This window comes from Alternaria hordeiaustralica (genome assembly GCF_023758085.1).
Source record: "Alternaria hordeiaustralica strain BMP 2776 chromosome Unknown scaffold_22, whole genome shotgun sequence".
Classification (NCBI taxonomy): Eukaryota; Fungi; Ascomycota; class Dothideomycetes; order Pleosporales; family Pleosporaceae; genus Alternaria; species Alternaria hordeiaustralica.
In genome coordinates this window covers 246,088-268,124 of record NW_026056794.1, presented here as the reverse complement: position 1 = coordinate 268,124, position 22,037 = coordinate 246,088, and the positions used below count along the sequence as shown (strand labels likewise).

General features: G+C 46.4%; 6 protein-coding genes across 6 annotated transcripts; 2 read left to right on the top strand and 4 right to left on the bottom strand.

The window, feature by feature from the left end:
- Positions 1-81: 81 nt before the first annotated feature.
- J4E84_008554 (uncharacterized protein) lies at positions 82-2,362 on the top strand (the record flags this gene model as incomplete). The annotated part of the gene is made up of 3 exons (XM_049391125.1): positions 82-376; positions 425-1,933; positions 1,986-2,362. The coding sequence occupies 3 exons, from the start codon at positions 82-84 to the stop codon at positions 2,360-2,362; spliced, it is 2,181 nt and encodes a 726-aa protein (XP_049241157.1).
- A 1,738-nt stretch (positions 2,363-4,100) lies between these two features.
- J4E84_008553 (uncharacterized protein) lies at positions 4,101-5,106 on the top strand (the record flags this gene model as incomplete). The annotated part of the gene is made up of 2 exons (XM_049391124.1): positions 4,101-4,816; positions 4,875-5,106. The coding sequence occupies 2 exons, from the start codon at positions 4,101-4,103 to the stop codon at positions 5,104-5,106; spliced, it is 948 nt and encodes a 315-aa protein (XP_049241156.1).
- A 1,052-nt stretch (positions 5,107-6,158) lies between these two features.
- On the bottom strand, positions 6,159-7,178 carry J4E84_008552 (uncharacterized protein; the record flags this gene model as incomplete). The annotated part of the gene is made up of 2 exons (XM_049391123.1): positions 6,159-6,331; positions 6,386-7,178. The coding sequence occupies 2 exons, from the start codon at positions 7,176-7,178 to the stop codon at positions 6,159-6,161; spliced, it is 966 nt and encodes a 321-aa protein (XP_049241155.1).
- Positions 7,179-10,193: 3,015 nt separating this feature from the next.
- On the bottom strand, positions 10,194-10,910 carry J4E84_008551 (uncharacterized protein; the record flags this gene model as incomplete). The annotated part of the gene is made up of 3 exons (XM_049391122.1): positions 10,194-10,234; positions 10,279-10,367; positions 10,486-10,910. The coding sequence occupies 3 exons, from the start codon at positions 10,908-10,910 to the stop codon at positions 10,194-10,196; spliced, it is 555 nt and encodes a 184-aa protein (XP_049241154.1).
- Positions 10,911-12,983: 2,073 nt separating this feature from the next.
- Positions 12,984-13,790, bottom strand: J4E84_008550 (uncharacterized protein; the record flags this gene model as incomplete). Its single annotated transcript, XM_049391121.1, has 1 exon — positions 12,984-13,790. The coding sequence occupies one exon, from the start codon at positions 13,788-13,790 to the stop codon at positions 12,984-12,986; it is 807 nt and encodes a 268-aa protein (XP_049241153.1).
- A 5,848-nt stretch (positions 13,791-19,638) lies between these two features.
- J4E84_008549 (uncharacterized protein) lies at positions 19,639-21,630 on the bottom strand (the record flags this gene model as incomplete). Its single annotated transcript, XM_049391120.1, has 1 exon — positions 19,639-21,630. The coding sequence occupies one exon, from the start codon at positions 21,628-21,630 to the stop codon at positions 19,639-19,641; it is 1,992 nt and encodes a 663-aa protein (XP_049241152.1).
- Positions 21,631-22,037: the final 407 nt, after the last annotated feature.

Below are 22,037 nucleotides of genomic sequence, written 5' to 3'. Positions count from 1 at the left end.
GCTCGCTGTCGACACCCGCACCTCGAGAACGCCCCCGGGCGCACAACACCGATAATGAGGCCCCATGCGACATACTCGGCCATGCTCGCACCTTTTATATTACTGGCATCCGCGCCACTGAGCGTACTGGCTGCCGACATTCTCAAGACCAACGGTTTCAGCTCCTGTCTGGAAGGCACAGGAGACATCAAGGTCAACAAGCTGAACATTGAGTTCGACCGCTCCATCAAGAAGGTCAAATTCGATGTGTCCGGCACCAACGAGGTTGAGCAGAAGGTCATGGCAATCCTCACTGTAAATGCATACGGCAGGGAATTGTACAACAAAGAGTTCGACCCTTGCGATGGCGAATACAAGGTTGATCAGTTATGCCCAGGTACGTTCTTCCAATATACCCCCACCTGCGCACGCTAACATGCAGCAGTTCCCAAGGGTACTTTCGGCGCACAGGGCGAGCAGAGCATCCCCGACAGCATCATGTCACAAATCCCCAGCATCGCCTTCAACATTCCCGACATCGACAGTCAAGCCAGGATGCAGCTCAAGGCCAAAGATGGAGGCAAGGACCTGGCCTGTATCACCTCTCAAGTCAGCAACGGACAATCACTTTCCACTGCAGGAGTACAATACATCGCCGCTGGAATTGCTGGAGCTGCCTTGGCTGTTACTGGTCTGGCTTCGCTCGCTGGCGCTGGACACCCTGGCGCGGCCCAGTCCAGTCCTACCTTTGGCGACGTTATCGGATGGTTCCAGGCCATGGCTTTGAACGGTATGATGAGCGCTGACGTCCCTGGTGTATACCGCAGCTGGTCCCAGAACTTTGCCTTTAGCACCGGTCTTATCTACTGGGAGGGAATGCAGCACTCGATCGACAACTTCCGCAAGAGCACTGGCGGCAACCTTACCCAGAGCAGTGTCGAATTTCTCAAGAACGCTACCCTCGTACACGTGGACCAGAACATGACCTTGACCAAGCGCAGCTTTGACGTCCTGTTCGCTCGCGATGAGTTGAACACGAACGTCAACGATACTGCCGAAGAGGGAGGTGACAACAAGGTCATCGTCTACGCAAAGGACATGCAGGGCTTCATCCAGGAGTACACCATCCCTGACCGTAACGCCTTCATGACAGTACTACTCATCTTCGCCATCATTATCGCTGCCATCACCGTTGGTATCCTCCTTTTCAAGGTCATTCTGGAGACATGGGCACTCTTTGGCAGCTTCCCGAAGAAACTGACCAGCTTCCGTAAGCGATACTGGTGGACTCTGGCCAAGACGATTACCAACTTGATCCTCCTGCTCTACGGTATCTGGGTTCTCTACTGTGTCTACCAATTCAAGAACGGAGACTCGTGGGCTGTCAAGACACTTGCTGGTGTTACTCTGGCCGCATTTACCGGAGTTCTGGCCTTCTTCACCTGGAAGATTTGGAGCACCGCAGACAAGTTCAAGAAGATGGAGGGAAAGCCCGACGCTCTCTACGAAGACAAGGAGATCTGGCGCAAGTACAGCATGTTCTACGAGAACTACAAGAAGAGCTACTGGTGGATCTTCGTACCGGCCATCATCTTCATGTTCGCTCGTGGTTGCGTTATCGCAGGAGCAGATGGCCACGGTCTCGCACAGGCTGCTGGTCAACTCATCGTCGAGTCGCTTCTCCTTGTCATGCTTCTCTGGGCTCGTCCGTACACGCTCAAGTCTAGCACCTGGATCAACATCACCATCTCGGTCGTTCGCGTCTTGTCGGTCGTCTGCATTTTGGTCTTCGTCGAAGAACTTGGCATGAGCCAGACCACTAAGACCGTCACCGGTCTGGTCCTTGTCGTTGTGCAGGCTTCCCTCACTGGTGTCCTTGCTATTCTCATCGCAGTCAACGCGATCATCATCTGCTGCAAGGAAAACCCTCACCGTAAGAAGAGAAAGGCAGCTGGTAAGTCTTCTCCACCCCCCTGCTTGTCAACACCATCTAACAGCCCCTGCAGAGAAAGCTCGTGATCTCGACACCCTTACTCCTCTCGACGCACGTAACTCGCTACTCATGGACCCCCAAGAGTACAAGCGAACCTCCCTTCCATCGCCGTTCGGTCCCCGCACCGCCGGCTACGACCGCGTTCCTCTCGCGGATCAGAACACCGCATACAACGGTCCCGGTGGTCGTTCATTCGGAGACGACCAAGGACACTTGCTCGCCGATGCATCCACATTCGGTCGCACAGCAACGCATGAGCGGAACTTGAGTCGCGAAAGCAGTCCAGGGCGCGAGGCGGATATTGGCTTCCACCAACCACCCGGCTACGTGGCCAACGCGCCATGGCAGCCTCAACAACCACGAGGCCCTCCTGGTCCCTATGCCTACTAAGCCAACAACCTTTTGAAGCATCCAAGAGCGAAGACCTAAAGAAGCGAAACGTCTCGCCATCTAGGCATAATCTCCTATTTGTTTTGTTCCTTTGTCTGCATCGCGGTGGTCGCATTTGACAAACCATAGAGCGGTCAAACCATATCCTCAGTCATCTATCTCCCGCACACGGACCGGGCCATACCTGCGCCCCACGTCTGTGTATTTACGAATCTTTCCTTGTGTTCATCATCGAGTTTTTTTGTGTAAAGAAAGATCTGATACAAGCTCTTGTAATCTCATGCAAAGCGGTAAGCCTGGGGCTCGCGCACACATACCACTATCTTTTCTGCTATATCGTCAAGGTGGAGTGAAGGAGAAGAAGGTTGGAAAAGGGATGGAGTGAGGGGAGTTGGAAATGGAATGGGAACGGCAATGTGAACTAGGATGTAGCGAAAGATGTAAATACCAATACCCAAATGTTATATCGCTGTTTCACATACCTCTCCGTGGTTGTGAGTGATGCCTGCCCAGAGAATGCCATGTCTTGAGATCTTACTACACGCGGCTCGGCGGCACCTGGCCTAGAATCGTCCAGAGCACGTGCGATCTTAACTTTCGCCGATAAGCCCTGCAGGCAGAGAGCTACCCAGCCGGCCAGCTGAACACTCGCTGCAGCCCCAAAATGTTGGGACACACTTCGCATGCGCCACCCCTGAGCCAATACATTCTAGCGACGTACCTTGCCTGGACTGCGACATGTAGTATCTGAACGAAGAGAACGACGCAAAACTCTCAACAGCCCGACGCAGATTTGTACCTGCCGATCCCTCAGATCGCTCGATGTAAATCCTTATTCCATCACCCTCGTCCCACCTAAAAACCACGCTTTTCCCGCCGAACGCCTCCGGCAAAGTCGATCTCCCGAGAATTTACTTTGGGTCGTGCCTTGTCCCCTTTTGTGGCGCGGGCTTATGGGCGCTTGTACCTGCGTCACGGTAGGCGTCACCACAAGTTCCAAAACCTACCTAGCACAACGCCACTACGCTTTTCTGAGCGGCGCGGCAGCAATCTAGCCGGCTCCCAAGATGCCGGTTTATCTCTTTTCGATAGATACTAACAGCCATGGTGCAGGTGTAGCGTGGGTGGGCGGTGGGGTTATATTGTTATCTCCAGCCTGGTAGCGCACCTAGGCATCTTTTTTCTGAAGTACCTGAGTTCGTGACGTTTGACGGCGTTGGAAGCTAACAATTTTTTGACTCGTACGGGTATCTATCTAGGAAGGAGCGCGCTCGCTGTGTAACTGATCGTTCGTTTCCTGTTCTCGTTCCCGGACTTCTGGACCTGTTTACGATACCCAGCTTGTTAATTGTCTCGCCTTGGCCCGGTTGCAAAGGCGCTTTTGTGGCTTGCGTAACGACACGCTTTCGAAGTTTCTCCTGACAGCTTTAGAATTTTTTCGTGGCTGAGCTGGCTAGAAGAGTTGGAATTCCCAGGAAGGTACTCTTGCTTCGTTACCTACCTGATCGCCTCCTGTCGTCTACTTTGTCTTTGCCCATTGCGACGAGCAAAGAGGTATCTTGAGGTGTCCCTGAATAACGACACCCAATCGCACGGCGACCAAACAATCAGCAACGGACCCCTTCGCGGCCTATCTTCGTATCGCTGGTACCGAACACCCAGATCCACTTCCAAAAAAGTCGGATTTCATACATCGCTACGTCCGAGAGCACTCCAACACACAAACCTCACAACAAAGATGCGACGGACCGCGCTCCTCAGCGCCGCAACGGTGCTGCTCACGAGCACAACCTCCACAACCGCACAATCCACGGCCTCAACATCATCAAAACGCGGCCTCGTCTACGTCCCCTCCGATGACCACCCAGACGACGACAAGATCTGGACAACCGGTCCATCACCACCAACATGGTACTACAACTACCAAAAAGACCCCTCGTCTGCCTACAAAGATAACCCAGACATGCAATTCGTCCCCATGCTCTGGGGCGCCAGCGACAGCGACACCGGCACCCCATTCCTCGACTCCGTGAAGCAACAGATCAAAGACGGAGCAAACATAACCGCCGTCCTCGGCTTCAACGAACCCGACGGCGGCCACAGCACCGGCGGATCCAACCTCGCCGTCACCACCGCCGCCGCACGCTGGAAAGCCGAAATCGAGCCCCTCAAAGAACTAGGCATCAAACTAGGCGCACCGGGTGTCACAGGCGCAGAGTCCGGGTGGCAGTGGTTAGAGAACTTCTTCAACGAGTGCGACGGCGGTTGTAATCCCGACTTCATTCCTGTGCACTGGTATGGCAATTTCGAGGGTATGATGAGCCATGTTGGACGTGTTACGACGATGTGGCCGAACATGACGGTGTGGGTTACGGAGTATGGGTATCCGAATCAGCCGCTTGAGGAGACGCAGAGTTTCTATAATATGAGCGCGCAGAGCTTTGATAGTTGGCCGTGAGTACTCGTCTTGAATGCCTTCAGGAAATCGAACATGTACTGACAGTATACGCAGAAACATCACACATTACTCTTACTTCGGCGCTTTCCGATCGGATGTCAGCAATGTGGGTGCAAACGCTGCGATGCTTACCCAGGACGGCGAGTTGACGGATATCGGGTCGTGGTACATGGGTGGCGCGGCTACGAACAATGTTCCTGAGGCTTCTGGTGCGTCGGCGATGGGTGCTGCACCGGCTACCCTTGCTCTCAGCTTGGTGGCGATGTTGTTCTCGTATCTTGCTTAAGGCTGCAAAGAGGGCAGTTCGCCTGGTATGCTGGCTGGGGTGTCTTTTGGACTAAGTACTCAGGCGGGAGTGGGGATGTTGCTGCTTTTGAAGTGAAACCAGCTAGAACCGGGCTCATGAGAGATACATTGCATTGCGAAGGCGTTCAGGAATCAATAGCGATTAGATGTTATTAATAGACCGGGTTTCGCCTACTAGGGTTGTGGTTTTGTGTCTACAGCATAGTGGTGCCATACCCGACAATGATCTCAAAAATGCTCTCGCTTCGTGGCGGGGGCTTGCATGGTAACCAAAATACGGGGCCGCCTTTGCAGATTCATGTCACCATACAGCCTTATAGATACCTGAGTACGCACCTACGGCCTCTCTTCCTCCGCGTGTTCGAGTGCGGCTGTAGGTACCTCAAACTTCTTGCGACCCCGAACAAACCAATCCACCATCGCAATGACCATAAAACCAATTAAGATCACTGGTGCGTAGTTCATCGTCATGCTTGTCACCGGTCTGGATGCTGGGAACGCAACAAAGATGATGACGTATACCAAGTAGACGATGGCGCAAAGTTTGATCGGCACGCTCCATCTGCCTAGTTGGAAGGGCCCGTACTTCGGATGTCTACCGGCAAGCTGGCGAGCTGTGAGAAGCGTGATAGGAACGAGGTACGATACGTATAACGCGATGAGGGGTAGTGATGTGAGTTGATTGAAGGCAGCTGCCGATCCGAGATTGATGAGCGATAGAAGGCAACAGATGAAGCCGACTAGAAAGAGGGCGGGTATTGGAACTTGGAGCGTTGGGTGGATCTATAGTTTTGTCAGTGTTATTCGTCGATTTGAGCTCGGAGAGAACTTACGTAGGTGAAATGCTGATGGAAAGGAAGGCCCTTGTCGGATGCGAATCGCCAGACCAATCGAGCTACGGACGCGACAGTGTTGAAGTTGCCGATCATTATTTCGATTCCCATCAAAACTGTCATTACCGTTGCTGCTGTTTTGGATCCTGTGCTATTGTAATATATCAGTGTCGCGTCCACATCGCCTCCCAGATGGCACTTACGCGGAGTAGAAAACCTCAGTAATTGGCAACATCGAATTCGCGACGGCTTCTTCATCACCGATACAGAACATCAAACAAATAGTAAAAGCGATCATCATGATTGCGTTCAGAGACGTCGCTAGGACCATAGCTTTTGGTACCCGCTTCCGAGGTTCTTTAGTCTCGTCGACTGCGGACTACGTTAGCATTGGCATGGGAGGTTGAGTTGAGGTGCGCAGCTTACTCATGTGGAGGACACCATCAAAACTGCTGATGGGATATGCTACAGCGAGCATGCCAATAGAGAATGCGACACCGGGATTTTCCCAACCGGCGTCTGTGTGCAAGGTCATGAAGACGTACTCGGGTGTACTGCGCTTCGCAAGCGTGCAAAGTGTCGCAACGATAGCAATGAAGAGAATGACGTGGAGAGCGCCGCCAATAGTTTCCAGATAGTTGATGATCTTTCGCAAGTAAAGGTTGATGACCAGCGGGACAATGAGAAGGGCGATCAGAAACATCGTCGCGTGCCAGCCCTTTGGCTCGTAAGTTGAGCTGTTGAAGATGATCAAGCCGGACAAAGTATTAGACGTGAAGGCGATAGCGCCCGCGCAGCTGCATACCCACGCAATGACTGTGATCCAACCCTGGATAAACCCCCAGAATTCAGGAGCAAACGGAGCGAAGCGCGCCGACCACCTGTACTGTGCACCTACGGTGGGGTCCATGGAGGCCATTTCTCCCAAAGCTGTAGCAACAAGGGTGGAGCCGAAGCCAGCGATCATAGATCCCCAGACGAGCGCGGCAGGACCACCGTTCAGCCATGCAAGCTGGAATGAGAGACCAACAGCCTCCCATGCTACTTGGAGTGTGAATCCAAAGTTGTTGATGGCGAGTTGATTTATATAGCGTTGGAATCCGCCGCTGCTTGGAGGGCCTGAGGGGAGGGTGGTGCGTTCGAAATTGTGCGTCTTCTCGTGCGGGGTCTCGTGGCAATCTGGGTCAATTACCGCGACAAGTGCAGAACCTTTGTCCATGTTCAGGTGACGGGGGAAAGGATGTGGAGATACGTCGTGGTCGTGGGAGACCGTCAGACTGCGAAGCATTAGGCGTGATGAAGAGTCTGATGATTGCGATATCTCTATCCAACTTTGAACCCAGTGTAGGTCTAATCAGTTGCGAAGGACGTAGTGTGTACCAAAATAGCCACGCAACGAGCCTGCATCTACGCGAGGTTTCACGACCAGCTCGTCGGTATCTGAAGTTGCGTTCGGATGTCGCCTAGGCACGAGGAGTCCTTTGGTTGATTGCGTCTGTGAACAGCTCTCATCTTCTCCCGTCGGTAAATGGTTCGCTAGCAGAAAGTACTATCGAGGCTAGAAAGATGCAATCTTGAAGTGAAGGAGATAGCAGAGTACCTAGGTAACAATTGGAGGATTGGCCCGTCTGCGCGCACGGCACGGTAACTTGCCTGTCGATACGCAGGCGATTTCACGTAAAGGCGAGCTTACTCGCTGCGGTTGACGGCTTTGCCTCTTCTTTTACATTTAGGGCGGCGTGAGGGAGCATTGTCGTGCAGGTGGGGGAACAGCTACGGCACGGGCCTGGCCCTCCCGAGGCCTTTGTGGATAGCCCTAGGTAACTCCGTCCGGACCTTTAACCTATTGGGATCTTGGCGCATCATCACCCGCTCGTTGGCTATCGCTTCCATCGTTGCTCTGCAACTGTCATCAGCCTCACATTTTGCCATGCGCGGCGTCAGAAACCTAGTCGCTCATGCATACTCATAGTAGAGAAGCATGTACTATACTTATGCAGCAATTGATCAAGTTCTCAGCTATCATTGGATCGGTTGATCTGACGAAAGATGAGGGCGTTCATGAGATCATAGCGACGCAGCTTGCCTTTGTGCCCCGACGTGATTTTTTTTTCCGAGCATAACGTTAGAAGACAGACCTAAGTATTCGCGCAGCGAGAATACTATACACGCGAGGACCAAACAGGAACGTACGTTCCCTTCCATCCAGTCCACATCTTCGCCTCGTCCGCACCAGCTAAGGGTTCTGCAATCTCCACAAAATTCGCATCGAGCACATTTCGACACTCATCTTGCTCAGCATTCCTAGCCCAATCTATAGGCTTTTCTCCACCTCTGTCTAACGCATCTTTGTTCGCCCTATAATGGAGCAGCAGCTTGACGCATTCCGCATAGCCTTCGGCTGAAGCAGTGTGCAATGGAGTAACTTTGTCAAAATCACATTTGTTGACGTCCGCACCCGCCTCTAATATTGCGCGAATGACCGACAGTTGGTCACGACACACGGCTCCATGCAGCGCGGTACCTCCGTATCGACTTCCTGGGACGTTCAAGTCTACTCCTTGATGGATGATATGCTTACATACGTGGAGCAACCCGAAAGATGCTGCGTAGTACAAAGCAGTTGCATGCTTTGGATACGAAGACCAACTGCTGCCAGCCGAGGAAGATCCGGCGTTCAAAGTTTGGATCCAGGACATGAACGCTTCGTGATTGGACGGGGAAAAGAACGCAAGAACCTTTTCGTCATGTTGAATCGATGCTTTCTCTGGAGTTTCAGCTGCCCGTAGATAGTATGTCCAGGATGTGGTCGCATGGCGTAGGAAAGGGTAGTTTGCCAAGCGTGCAGCGAAGTCGTCCTTAGATGCTGAAGGGCCGCTCTGGAAGCTCCGGAAAGAGAGATAAGTTAGGCAGTCCAAAGCAAGTTCGCGATAGCTTGCTGTTCGATTGAGCGCAAAGGTTGTCGCAGGGCCGTTGCGAATGTCTTCTGAAAGCAGGTAGTCTTTCACAGAAAGGTGAGCGAGACGGACATGGCCTGGCCCGTTCGTTGAGACTGTGATCAGGCTGCCGCAAACAGCAATTATTTCTTCTGCGCTGCTTAGGCACGAGTCTTCATCCAGCTCTTCGCAGTCATGTTCAATAGCGATAGCAGAGTGAAGCTCCTCTAGTGTAACTGGCAACACCGTGAATGAGAGCCAGAGTAGGACCTTGCGAACGATGGGTGTATCAGCGGCGGAAACTCTCATTAATATGCTTTCGTATATCTGTCCGGGCTCCTGTGGGAGGTGCTGGAGAGTGGTCCGGATATCGCGGACGGTACGAAGCGCAGATACTTGATCAAGGCTGCACTGAACCAATCGAAACCTGTGTTGTTACTTTCATGTGACGCAAGTTCATGAAAGAGGCACTTACATTCCACAAGATCTTTCATGTAAACATACACTAATCTCATCCCTCACAGACGGTTTCAGTCGTAACAAACTTCGATCAGTTTGTAGTCTGTGGTCGATATACGTTTTGATGTCTTCATCGACCTCTCTTGTCCAGCCTTCCATCTGAATGAGCTCGAATGAAGCCAGTGCATCCTGGATATCGAGCTCGTGCCGACTCGTAAGGAAGATGCTGATATTCTTTCCCAGGCTCTGGGGGTAAGCCATGGATGACAATAACTCCTTCCGCTGAACGCATTCGTCAATCGCATCGACTGGCAAGATGATTCTTCTCGACGCGGAAAGCAAACATAGCATATCTCTCAGCAAGGCCATGGATGGCCGTTTGTTCGAATGGCGACTATGATCAAAAGCAGCTTCTAACTCGTTATAGCTGGCTCCGGTTTGGGAACATATCTGCGCGACCAAAGAGCCTAGAATATTAGTGGGGTCATGTGCTTCGGCCTTGCGGAAGTCGCAATAGAAGAACGCCGCCAACGTGGGTTGCGGCAAAGAAGGCAATAAACTCTCGAGAGACTGGATGACGTTTGCGCTTCGGTCAAGTTAGATGTTGCATACTCGAGAGTTCAACACATACTCACAAAAGGATAGTTTTGCCAGACCCAGCTAAGCGAAGATGTCAGCACGGCCACTTCTGATGTCACAATGTTACATACGAAAGCCGCTCAGCCATAGTCCAGCATTTCCAGAGACAGCCCAGGCTTGAAACACCTTCGACTCGATGAACCAGCCGCCTGTTCCAGATTTCCTTGCAGAAGCGGCTGCTTCATGGCTCTCCCACGGCGTCACTGGAGCAAGCCAATGTGTAAGAGCTCGGGTCGATCATCTGTGCGCATCAGCTGCTGAGTTGCACGTTATAAAGAGACATACCTAGTTCTGCGCTCTCTATCCTAGTGAGGAGCTTGGAAACATTGCCATGCACATGGGCCGTGGTCTCGTTTAGAGAGATGGTCATCTTCCTGATGTCAAGGAGCAGAGCTCTACAAGGCTTGATGAGCTGGGAGTAAGATGAGTGATGAAGTGGGAGCAGCCTACGTCTCATCTGCCGTCAACGCCAGAAGTATAGTGCTTTTGCACCGCTCTATTCTTTCCAGACATACTTTCGCGTCACCTTCTTTCAGCTGCCAACCCATAACCTGGGTGAACACTCGCGCTTTCGCCAACAGAGTTGACCTTCCAGGAGTCTGCTTGCCGGAGTTGATCTTCTTCTCTAGATCCGATAGCTCCTGGAGGCAGCGGCTTAACGGGCTGGTCTCGGACTCGCATAGTAGTCGGAATGTGCGGAAACGTGCTGTGTCGGACTCTTTTGATGTGTCGAGCGCGCGGCAGACCTGTTCTAAGCTCTCCAACACATTTCGGAGGTCTCTTATCTCGTCGATGGTTCTGGTGAGGGACCAAGGACTCTGCTTGAGCGCTGAACGGACTTCGTAGCATATTGTTATAATGGAGTTGGCGACCTGCAATACCGTAATCACGTTTGCGGTGACGCTGAGAGGGTCCATAGTCGTTCAATGGCAATGCTTTGCTCAGCGACGATCACGGAAGGCCTATATGAGCTCGGTGGCGTTGCACCTGTTGTGGCGCAGTCCAACAACGTGTTAACCTCCAGGCTGAGCGAGGCATAATATCAGAAAGACACTTTCTTGCCATAGACACCAAGGCTGAAAAAGCCTTAGGCTGCAGTACTTGCATCGCCGACACTGCCAACGCGCCAGGCGCGCGTAGTGGAGTATGCATGGGACGGCCGTTCCGTCATCGAGTGCTGAAAGCCCTCGGCAAACAAGGTACAGCAGTTGCACACCTATCAGCGATCCAACGCTGAACACACAACGAGGCTTGTATGACCTCGCGCATCGTTTGCGCAGGCTGGTGGATGCGTTATCAAGCACGCAATAAGTTGAAATGAGCAGAAAGTGTTAGTAGGCTGGCTACCCGCGAAGACGAGAGACGCGAAAGGAGCCCAAGCGCACGATGCAGATCGCAATTACCCACATCTGCGGGGGCCATTCCGCATCCACCCACCTACGTATCGCGAACACACACACACACCTTGCAAAGGCGGACCTGCCAACTGCACGCAACTCGTACTGTCCATGGATACACCTTCGTGTAGTTAATCGTTCGAGTTATACTACCACAAATGGTCTCGCTCACATACCTAGGTACCTAGGTACTTTGACGCCAAGGCTGAAAGGTCGCAATCATCTTCCCAGCTACCGCCTGCATGGCTGAAAGATTGCATCGCCTAGGCGGTTTCGATAAGCCTCTTGGAACGGAACGGGCCTGATAAACCCAGGATCAACGCCACCTGGGCATGGATTCATCAGCTGGCTCAGGTCGATATGACCTTGGAAAGAGGAAGACTCTGCCCAGGTGGTGATCATGCCATCACATGCATGACTTTTCTCCATCACCTACAGGCCGGCAGATACTCGAGGGCAGATCAGACCTTATAGCTGCGTGCGCGCAGAGCCAAAAGATGAAATATCACGACCGGAATCATGTCATGGACATGCGCAGAGCCTGAAAAGTATCCAGCTAGATTGTGGACAGGTGATTAGTCTGCACTGGATAGCAACTTTGACTTTCGCTGAGCAGACTACATCCGACGCGGGTATGCAGCAACTGAGAGGTCACCCTTGTCTGGTGAAGCGAGGGATTGGGGAGCTACAACGATATCCAATCAGCTCCACACCACCGTCCCGTGGGACGGCGATGCTCGAGAGTGGTCACCAAGTCCCAAGTCAGGTCCACGGCTCTCCGTCTTCCCACAAGATAATTCGTTGACAGTATCTGGCTATCTTATCGGGAGAGTGAATTGGAGCTCACCTCCGATACGATCCGGCCTTATTCCGCAACGAGGGTTGGAAAGGCTGGGGTGGACTTACCGAGATGCGTCGGCAAATAAGCCAGCGCCCGATCAACTCCGCCGTACTTTGGTCGCCGGTCGTGGACCCAACGGCTCAGATGTACCGACGTATTACTCTCGAGCTTGCAACTACTGCCTACTTAACGAGACTCCAAACGGCGATATCGATACGACCGACCTGTTGCGCGCAGATGAATCTGTATCACCCCAGAGCATTGTCAAAGACTACTTGGAGCGTGTCCGAGCGGTGACCTCCAACAGAGTAATCCTTCAAGGGAGGTCGACTATTCCAGCCGCCTCGCCACCTTCGCACTCAATCCCGACATCGCCAGTTTCACCAACTTCGGTGAGAACTTCCGAGGATCTCGTAGGGCTCGGCCCGTTAGACACCACAAAGCACGATGTCATTTTGATCTTGTATGGGTGCAGCGTACCTGTCATTCTTCGTCGGTCAGGTAGCTATAATCGACCACAGGAGTACAGATTTCTTGGCGAAGCCTACATTGATGGTAAAATGGATGCGGAGTGCATGTCGGAAGGGCATGAGTTGATGGAAGTTGTGTTGCGCTGAAGGCAACCATGATACTCTCCCAGGTGCGCTTGTAAGAGTCAAGAACATATTGTCACTTTCATACTGCAATCCACGTAGTATTCCAACCGCAACACAAGATCAAACCTGTGGTATACAGCCTTGTTCGAGTACAAACTACATCATGCCCGATCCTAGCGCCTGCTCTCCGTTTGCTGCATTTATAGCATTAAGTGCCATGACCGCCGCGAACTGAACAACTCTCGAGTGGTTTAATACCTGTAGCAACCGCGCTTTCCACTCCGACCACCGCTCCAAACTCATCGCTTCACCACCCAACGCATATGTTTTCTCCCCTTCTTCTGCGCCCTGTCGAAACCGCTTCCCACACCCACGGAGCCACGCCGCCGCAGCCGGCACCTCGAAATCCAGCAGCGCGTCTTTCTTCAGAGAATCCTCAATGACTTCATATCCCCAGTGGATAGGAATACCCGCAAGCCCCTCGAATACCAACCGCGCTTCAACCTCAGCCCTTCTCACGTGCTCTTTGCGTAATGCGTCACGTTGTGGCCCACTCGCCTTCTCCGCATCCATTTTCCAGCTTCCGGATCGATAACCGATGTCGTACCATCGATTGGCGAAATACGGAAAGCCTTTCCAAAGTTTCGCTTGTGGCCGCTCCGCTGGTTCGAGAACTTCGAAATCGGGTTCTTCGAGCTCCTCAATGGCGCGCAGTAGAAATATCAAGGGCTCTTCACGGCTGGTACTATCGCCGGGTTGGTCTACAAGAGCGTCGATTAGGAGGACTTGTAGGCGAGCTAGATCGTTTCTAGGGGAGGCTGAAGTCACTACCTGGCGCGTGATAGTCTGAGCTGCTTCCGCTGCGGTGGTCTTTTCATATAGGTAATCTTTCAGAGCCTCTACTTCCTGAGGATGATTTTCCTGTTCGGGGGCAAGTTTAGAAGTAAACCAATCGTCCGACATGATGTTATGCGTTGATATTGGATATGTGTCGATACAGCGAATGAAACAAGCTGTCTCTAGAGTGTGGTGTTGTATGGGAAGTCCGTATCAAGGCCCTCCAACAACTTATATGGTCGTCACGTGTTATATTGGGTACTCTGACGTCACACACACACGTACCTGTGAGAATTTCGGAAGCTAGATCAGAGCGCATGTTGGACTCTAATATGCCACTTTGCCCACGATGGAACAGAAACTTGAGCCTCTGCAGATGAAGGCGTTAGGTTGGCGAATCCACGGGTGCTGGTGACACGGAGTTAACGTTAATCCCCCTTTCATTCCCACGCAATTGCAGCGACCGGTGAGGATAGCAGTACAGTAAGCACGGGGATATATTCAGAAGATGAGGCTGAGCAGGACATTGGCGTTGCAGGATAGGCACTCTACCTAAGTCCCTAGGCAGACCACAGCTGGGCATGAACCAAGATGCGGCCCGCTCGCTTCCGCTCGGCCCCCACGACCCAACACGCAGCGAATGATCGAAATGCGTTTCCCTACCTGGCAAATGTCTGGCGCGGCTGGGGCGCAGTTCGAGCGGGAAGTAGAAAGTCTGGCGGAGTTTCAGGTCCGAGATAAGAACACAGGCAGGTAACAATTAAACCCCATGGGCGTTCAGATGCTTTGCGATACCATCTCAATGCGACATTAGATTCACTATTCACATGCCATGTATGAATCTCGATATAGGGAAGAGCGATCGAGTGTGGATGTCGGTCCTCGGGGGATCCAGCTATTCGAAAGGTGCGAGTTAGGCGCGTGGCTATGACGTCATTGTAACCTCGCAATTGCCGCTAACCAGCGTAGGGAGGCTACGGACGAGCAAAACAGCGACTACAGCATTGATGCTATCCATGAATCACGTACTAGCTCAACTAAACCGGAGAGCTTTGCCACGAGCAATGGAAACGAATCGCACGACGACGACTTCTTGCTTTTAACACGATCCGCGGTGTTTCAGCCTCGGCGGCCGTCCAGGCGACCATTTCTAACAGGATAGCGACCCGGAGCAGTCTTGTCGCTCGTAGGAGCGATAACAATCACTATCTTTAACCTCATCGTCACGATATAGGTGTAGAAGAACCCTAAAAACATTATTAAAGGAACTATCAGAACATTAAGCATTAGTAATTATAGACAGATAAGAAGATTAAACGTTAGAATTTATCTGCTTATTAACATCCTAAGCACACTACTGTTATGCGCAAGCAACTATTGCATACAGGTTCTTAGCGCCCTAAATAGAGTAGAGCTTAATTAGGCTTATGCGCAACGAGTATAGCTGCACATTAAGGTACTAAACTTGCGCAACTTTAGACACATTAGACGCAGTAGATTAGCTATCTAGCTTCTACTGCTCTTTACCTCTGTGCTACTCTACCTGTTTTTTAATTTAGTAGTCTTCGCTAAACTTTAGGCTAATAACTACGTAGTTCTTTCTATAACAAATAATTAGTTCTATAGAGCGTCTTATAACACGTCTAACTTTAAGAACTTTATAAAAAATATTACTAAGAAAATAGTGCTAGAGATAAACAAATATTAGCCTAATCTCTCTAATATTATTAATTTAAGAAAGAATAGTATAATACTAAGATATAAGAATATTAGCACGTTAGATTACTTTACTTAGTATAATAACTATTACGTCTCTAGTATAGGTAATATTTATCTTATGTAAGACTACCTAATAGTATAGCAAAATAACACAACGTAGTAACTATAGTATAACTCTAATACCTTATATTATATTTAGAATAATATTAATTTTCTATTAGATTGTATAGACTAGATATTACTATACAAACTTAACCTTACGCCTATAATATAGAGACTACCTAAAATAGCCTTACTAGAGATTTATCTATTAAACACGTAGCGCTATTCTTTATATATAGTTAAAGGCTATAATATTTAGAGTTGCTATAAAGTACCGCGTAATTAGTTAGATTAGAGATCTTATAGTAATTAAATTAATTATTATATAGTATATTATACTTATAATTTCTCTTATTTATAAAAGTATCTTTTTATTAAAGTTATTAATATTATAAAAGTTATAAGTAGCTTATTTTACTTTATATTATTATAGTACTATAAAATAAAGTAAATAGTAACTAAAAAAAAAATTATATATAAGTATAAGTTAAAAAAAAAAAATATAAAAAGTAACTACTATAAGTACTACTTCTTAAGTATACTATATACGTACTATAGCCTTTAGTATACTTACTATTAACTTAGCTACTAAGCTTAGCTTTTATAGTATATTACTACTATTTAATATTTTAATAATACTTTTATTTTCTAAAAAGTCTACTATAGTAAAAGAAAAAATAGTAAAGTTAAAATTTACTTATTACTATTTTATTATTATTTTTAAACTTATTTTTTTTAAAAGTTTTACTACTATACTATTATATTATATAAAAACTTAGAATACTAAAAAGTACTCTCTCTTTTTTAAGAAGATTTAAAGTATATTATATATACTAAGAATATAAATATTTATTAGTAAACTAATTTTATAGTATAAACTAGTCTAAAAAGAGTAAGGTCTATTACTAGTATATAAAAAAAAATATTTTTAAAAAAATTAAAATTCTATATTTAGAAGTATAAGCGTTAAGTAGACTAAAGCTTAAGTTTTTAGTACTACTACTTTTAGTATAGTTAAAGCTTTTAAAATTTAAAGTAGTAAAGTAACTATTTTATAAATACTAATATCTACTTATACTATAGTAAAAAGAATTATAATATAATTATATATTCTTAATAGCTTATAACTAACTAAGCTATAAATTATAAAGTAATAAAATACTAAAATCTTAGCTTATAAAATTATACTTCTATATATATACTTTCTATTTTTTATCTTTATTTTTATTTTATAGCTTATAGTAAAATTAGAAATTTAAAAACTTATTAAAGATATAAATAGTAGCTTAAATCTAATACTAAAAGCTATACTAACTAAATAAGCTCTTAACTATATTACTACTTTTTTATAAGTTTTTCTAGTATTAGTAAGTTTAAAGCTAATCTTATTACTAGTTATATTACTTTTCTATCTTTATACTTATATTAATTATATTTTTATACTATATTACTTATTAAAGCTTTTATAAACTACTTTAAGACTACTACTAAAAAAAAAGCTCTTAGTTAAGCTATTTTAGTAATTATTATATAAACTATTATTAAAGCTATTATAAAAGCTATTATTAGAGCTTTTAAAGTTTATTTTACTTATCTTATATTATATTTTAAGACTACTAAGACTATTACTACTATTAATACTATTAAAATTATTATACTACTACTATAAAGGCTTTTAATATATAGACTAAAACTTTTTATAATTTTTTATTATAGCTAAGCTTTTAAGTAACTTACTAGTAATATATAAAAGTTCTTTTATAAGCTATACTTACTTTAAAAAAAGTAATAAAATAGTTATTATATTACTAGTATTACTTTTTCTACTTAAAGTAATTTATTAATTATTTATACTATTTATACTTATAACTTTATATAAAAGCTTAGACTATAAATAGCTCTACTTATAAAGATAAAAGTAGCTATTATATACTAGCGTAAAGCGTTTATTAAAATTCTTAGCTAAAGTAGTAATAAATAAACTAAAGAGAATAAAGTATTTAAAGCTTACTTTTAGTATAATAATACTATTAAATAAATAGTAGCTATATTAGTATTTTACTATTATAGTTACTCTTAAGAACTAAGCTATAATAAAGTAGTTATTTTTATTAGCTTAAGTTATATTATATTAATAGCTAATAATAGATTAAATATAGTAAGACGTTAATAATATAGACGTTACTTAATATAAAGTTTCTCTTCTTAGTAAGGCCTTAAAAGTACTATATTATTAGTTTATATAAAAGTCTTAGTACTAATAGTAATATATACTAAATATATTAAAATTTTAAAATCTTTTAGTAGTTCTAAAATAAAAGCTAGATATCTTTTAATATTTTTTACTAAATAAAGTTTATAAAATTAAGTATAAGGTACTAAAGAATATAAATATAGTATATATAGCTAATATCTTATAAGTAATAACTTAGTAGCTAAAAACTTTCTAATTACTAAAAAAGTAGTAGTATTAAATCTAGTTTATTAACTTTAGCTACTAAGCTCTTAGCTAATACTTTATAAGTAAGCTATTTTAAGTACTATATTTAATAATAAAGTATAATATAAGTAAGTACTAGCTATTTTAGCTAGATATAAAATTTTTATTTAATATTAGTATAAATAAAAAAAGTAAAAAAATATAGTAAAAATAGCTAAGTAGCTATTATAAGTAATAAGTTATTTAGTTAATTATTTAGATTATCTAGTTTATTTAGTGCTAGTACATTAAATATAAAGTCTAATTATTATATAGTTAAGTAAGTTAAAGAATTCTATAAACTATAGTTTAGCTTCTCTATTACACTAGTAGTTATAATTTTAAATATTATTAAGGTAGCCTATATAGCTATAACGCTCTTTATCTATAAAGACTATACTTCTCTTATTATAGTAGGTAATATAGTAGCAACATATCTTAATAAGCTAGATCTAATAACCTATAATTACTATCTATATTCTAAATAGCTTATTAAGTATTTTTAGAGAGAAGAGTATAAGCTCTAATAACTAGCGCAGAAATCTATTCTCTAAAGATATAATACAAAAGAGAAGAGGTAGAGAAAGGCTTCTAGTAAGAGTAGATAGATCTAGATATACGCAACGTAAGTTAGTAGACTTTAATCTATAATCTAAGCTTATTATACCTAAGATAGTTATTTTACTATCTTTGTTTTTAGTATTCTAAGTCTTTACTATTCTCTTATAGGTATACTCTTAGACCTACGTAAACTATAGTAAATTAGTTTTAGCACTATAAATAGCGCTAACCTATTTAGCTCTAACCTTCTACTTATAGGTAGTATTATACTTACAAATACACTATAAGTACTACTATTCTACTTTTACCTAGCCTTTAACGCACTTTATACAAATATACTTATTATACACAAATAGACCTTATATCTAAATAAGCGTAAACCTCTTTAGGTTACCTCTCTGCGTAGAGAATAGTAAGATATGTATTAGCTTAACGTGCTGTTTTAATATACAATCTCTATAATAATTATCTCTAGCCTCTTCTATTAGCTTACTTTCTAAAGTATCTTTATAGTCTATATTTTAATTATAGATTAATCGCGTTAACCTATAAACTAGATCTTAATAATTAGATACTTGCTAATAGCTATAATCTTAACGCTAGTTATCTTAACTATTATTGCAAGTTTTAGAGTAGTGCTTTCGCGTTTTAAATACTCTGCTAGCATGCCTTTAGCTAGAAGCTGCTTAGTAGCTATTAGCGCTGCATGCTATGCTTCTATAGAGGACTAAGATGCGAGTCTGCGGCCTGTACAGTGGGGTGCTTGTACACATTTAGAGTAGAACAGCTATCGCTAGAAGACAGTTAGTTATTATAGCTTCTTAAGCTTACTAGTTAAGTTGCTAATATATAGGCGGCTGTATGCATAGATTTGCGAAGGTGCTCTTAGAGGTGTTCATGTAAGGAACGAAGGGGCTGGGCTGAGCAACGCGCTAAAAATCGGCCCACTTTTACGCGTTTCCAAGCATCGCCGAGCTATGCCTCATTAGCCTAGCGGGCAAAGCACATTAATTACAGCCGGCCTGCGCGAGGTCGCATCAAATCGTCTCTTCAACACCAGTTTGGTAGTCCCACAGTCATCAGCTTCAATTTCTCGCTACATCCATATGAGCGTTACGTGCTACTGCGGCCATCCCGAACAATGATCTGCGAAATTTTCTCCGCTAATGCATAAATGGTGCTTTGAGGATGGCCAGGTGGCAGGAATGGAAAGATACTGGCGTCCACCACACGAAGCCCATCTACCCCGAAAACCTTGGCCTCGGAGTCAACAACGTCCATCTCATCAACTCGCTCGCGAACACCATCTCTGAGTACGCTCTTGCCCATTCGGCAGGTCGAAGAGGCGTGCCATACTGTGATCGCGCTGTCTCGGATGACTGCAAGAATCTGTTCGTCGCTGTCCTTATCGAGGCCTGGGTACGCTTCACTACCCATGTATTCCAGTTGTGATGCGACCTCTTTTGTCGCAAAGACTTCGCGCATCCTACGGTACCAGGCGATAGCGAGCTCTTGGTCAGCTGGATCCGACAGCCAGTTCGGGTTTATGGCCGGTGCAGCGAGTGGATTCGCCGATTTGAGTGTAATGTTGCCTCGCGACAGCGGTGCCACCATGGCTCCAAGGATACTGACATACTTCTTGCCGTTCAGAGGCTGTTGCGCCAGGGGATAACGGAAGTTCCCTGCGTACGCATCGGCAGCGATGTATTCCACCTCGGGCCAGTCGTCAGGAAAGGTTTCCAGGGCATCCAGCGTGCTTTGGCTGAGTTTGTCGCGAATTCCTTCCACCTTCGACAGTTTTTCCCAGCCCAATATGTCGGCAGCATAGGTAAGTAAACCCTTGGCTTTCGTTGTGTACTCGACAAGCGCGTTGACCAATTCCAAAGGTCTGAGCAGTATGGAACCTACAGTCTTGAACTTGACGGAGTATGAAGGACCGAATAGGACGTGATCCCACATGTTCTGACCAACACCTGGGGCTGAAACGATCTGGTCGATACCATGTTCCGAAAGCTGATCAGTCGGACCAACGCCCGAGAGCATGAGTAGTTGAGGAGACTGAAGCGTTCCAGCACTCACTATCACCTCGCGACGAGCCTTTATGGTATACTTTGCCAGGCCAACAAGGGCTGACACTTCGACTCCATTTGCTCTAGGCCTGGCAGAAGATTTGTCGAACAAGATTCGCCGCGCTTGCGTATGGGTAAACACCTTGAGATTGCGTGAGGCCTCGGAATTTGCTTGTACGGCGTGTATATAAGCAACCGACGAGCTTCGCGTCTGATCGCGGGATCGGATGGTACTCTGCGACCATTGGTACCCGAGCAATTTTCCGTTGTTGAAGTCAGTGTTCTCTTGGATACCGAAGGCCTTGAAAGCCTTCTCGAGGTATGATGCCCAGATCGAAATCCAGTTTCCGTAGCCAACCTGCACAGGTCCACCGCTATTTGAAAAGCTGGATGCATCGTAAGTCGTCGTGATGTTGTCAAGCGACCGCTCTCCAGGGACAGTGAAGGTCACTGCTTTGTTGAAGAATGGGGTAAGGTTTGCCATGGTATAGCTCTGGTCATCAACCGCATCCGCCCACATCTGATAGCTTGCCGTGGTCCCGCGGTGGTAAACCATGAAGTTCAAAGCACTGCTCCCACCCAAGCATTTGCCGCGAGCATAGTGGATTCGGCGATTGTTCAGCTGCGGCTGTGGCTCCGTGGCGAAACCCCAGTCTGTCGTCGGTACCATGTCGGCGAGGCTCGCTCCGACTCCAAAAAAGGATCCTGCTGGAGTGGTGCCCAAGACCGGCTTCGCGATCTCGTAGAAGCCTCCAGCTTCGATTATAGCAACGCTAAAACCTGCCTCAGCTAGTCTTACGCCAACTCCAGCACCTGCCGTCCCTCCTCCAACGACGACATAGTCGAAGGTTTGCTCGCCGCCTAGTATCCCGCCGATAGCACCAAGTGTACCATCAATCAATCCATCTCCCTGAAGAGTCGATCCAATGGTTTCGAGAATGGGGTCGAGAATGGGGTTGCCGGTTTGTGCGAGTGTTGATGCGACAAGGGAAAACAAGGCTGCTCGCCGTGTAAGAAGTCGCGAAAGCGGCGCCATAGTAGTGGAATGAAAGAACCCCTCCGCGGACACAATGGTCTATGGGGGGGCCAGTTATTAACATTTTACCCACATTTGACATGCGCCATCTGCGTTCTCTAGTCGTTCGGCCGTGCTTGAAACTCTATTTTCACTGTCGACTAGGTAAAGCGAGATGTTGTACGGTCACCCTCGGCGCTGTGGGCAGCGAGTCACGCTGATTTCCCCCTGGACCCATGTGCGAATCAGGGCCGTCCCTAGCGTGTGCTTTATTCTAGCAAGCGCCACACGACTAGAAGCTGGCTCCATGTCTATCGCATGGAGAAATACACGACTAGGAAGGAGATTTGTTCATGGGAACATTGGAAAGACGTGCAGCGAAACTGTGACTATTGGCTCTTCATGATGCCGTCTGCTATCGTCATGCG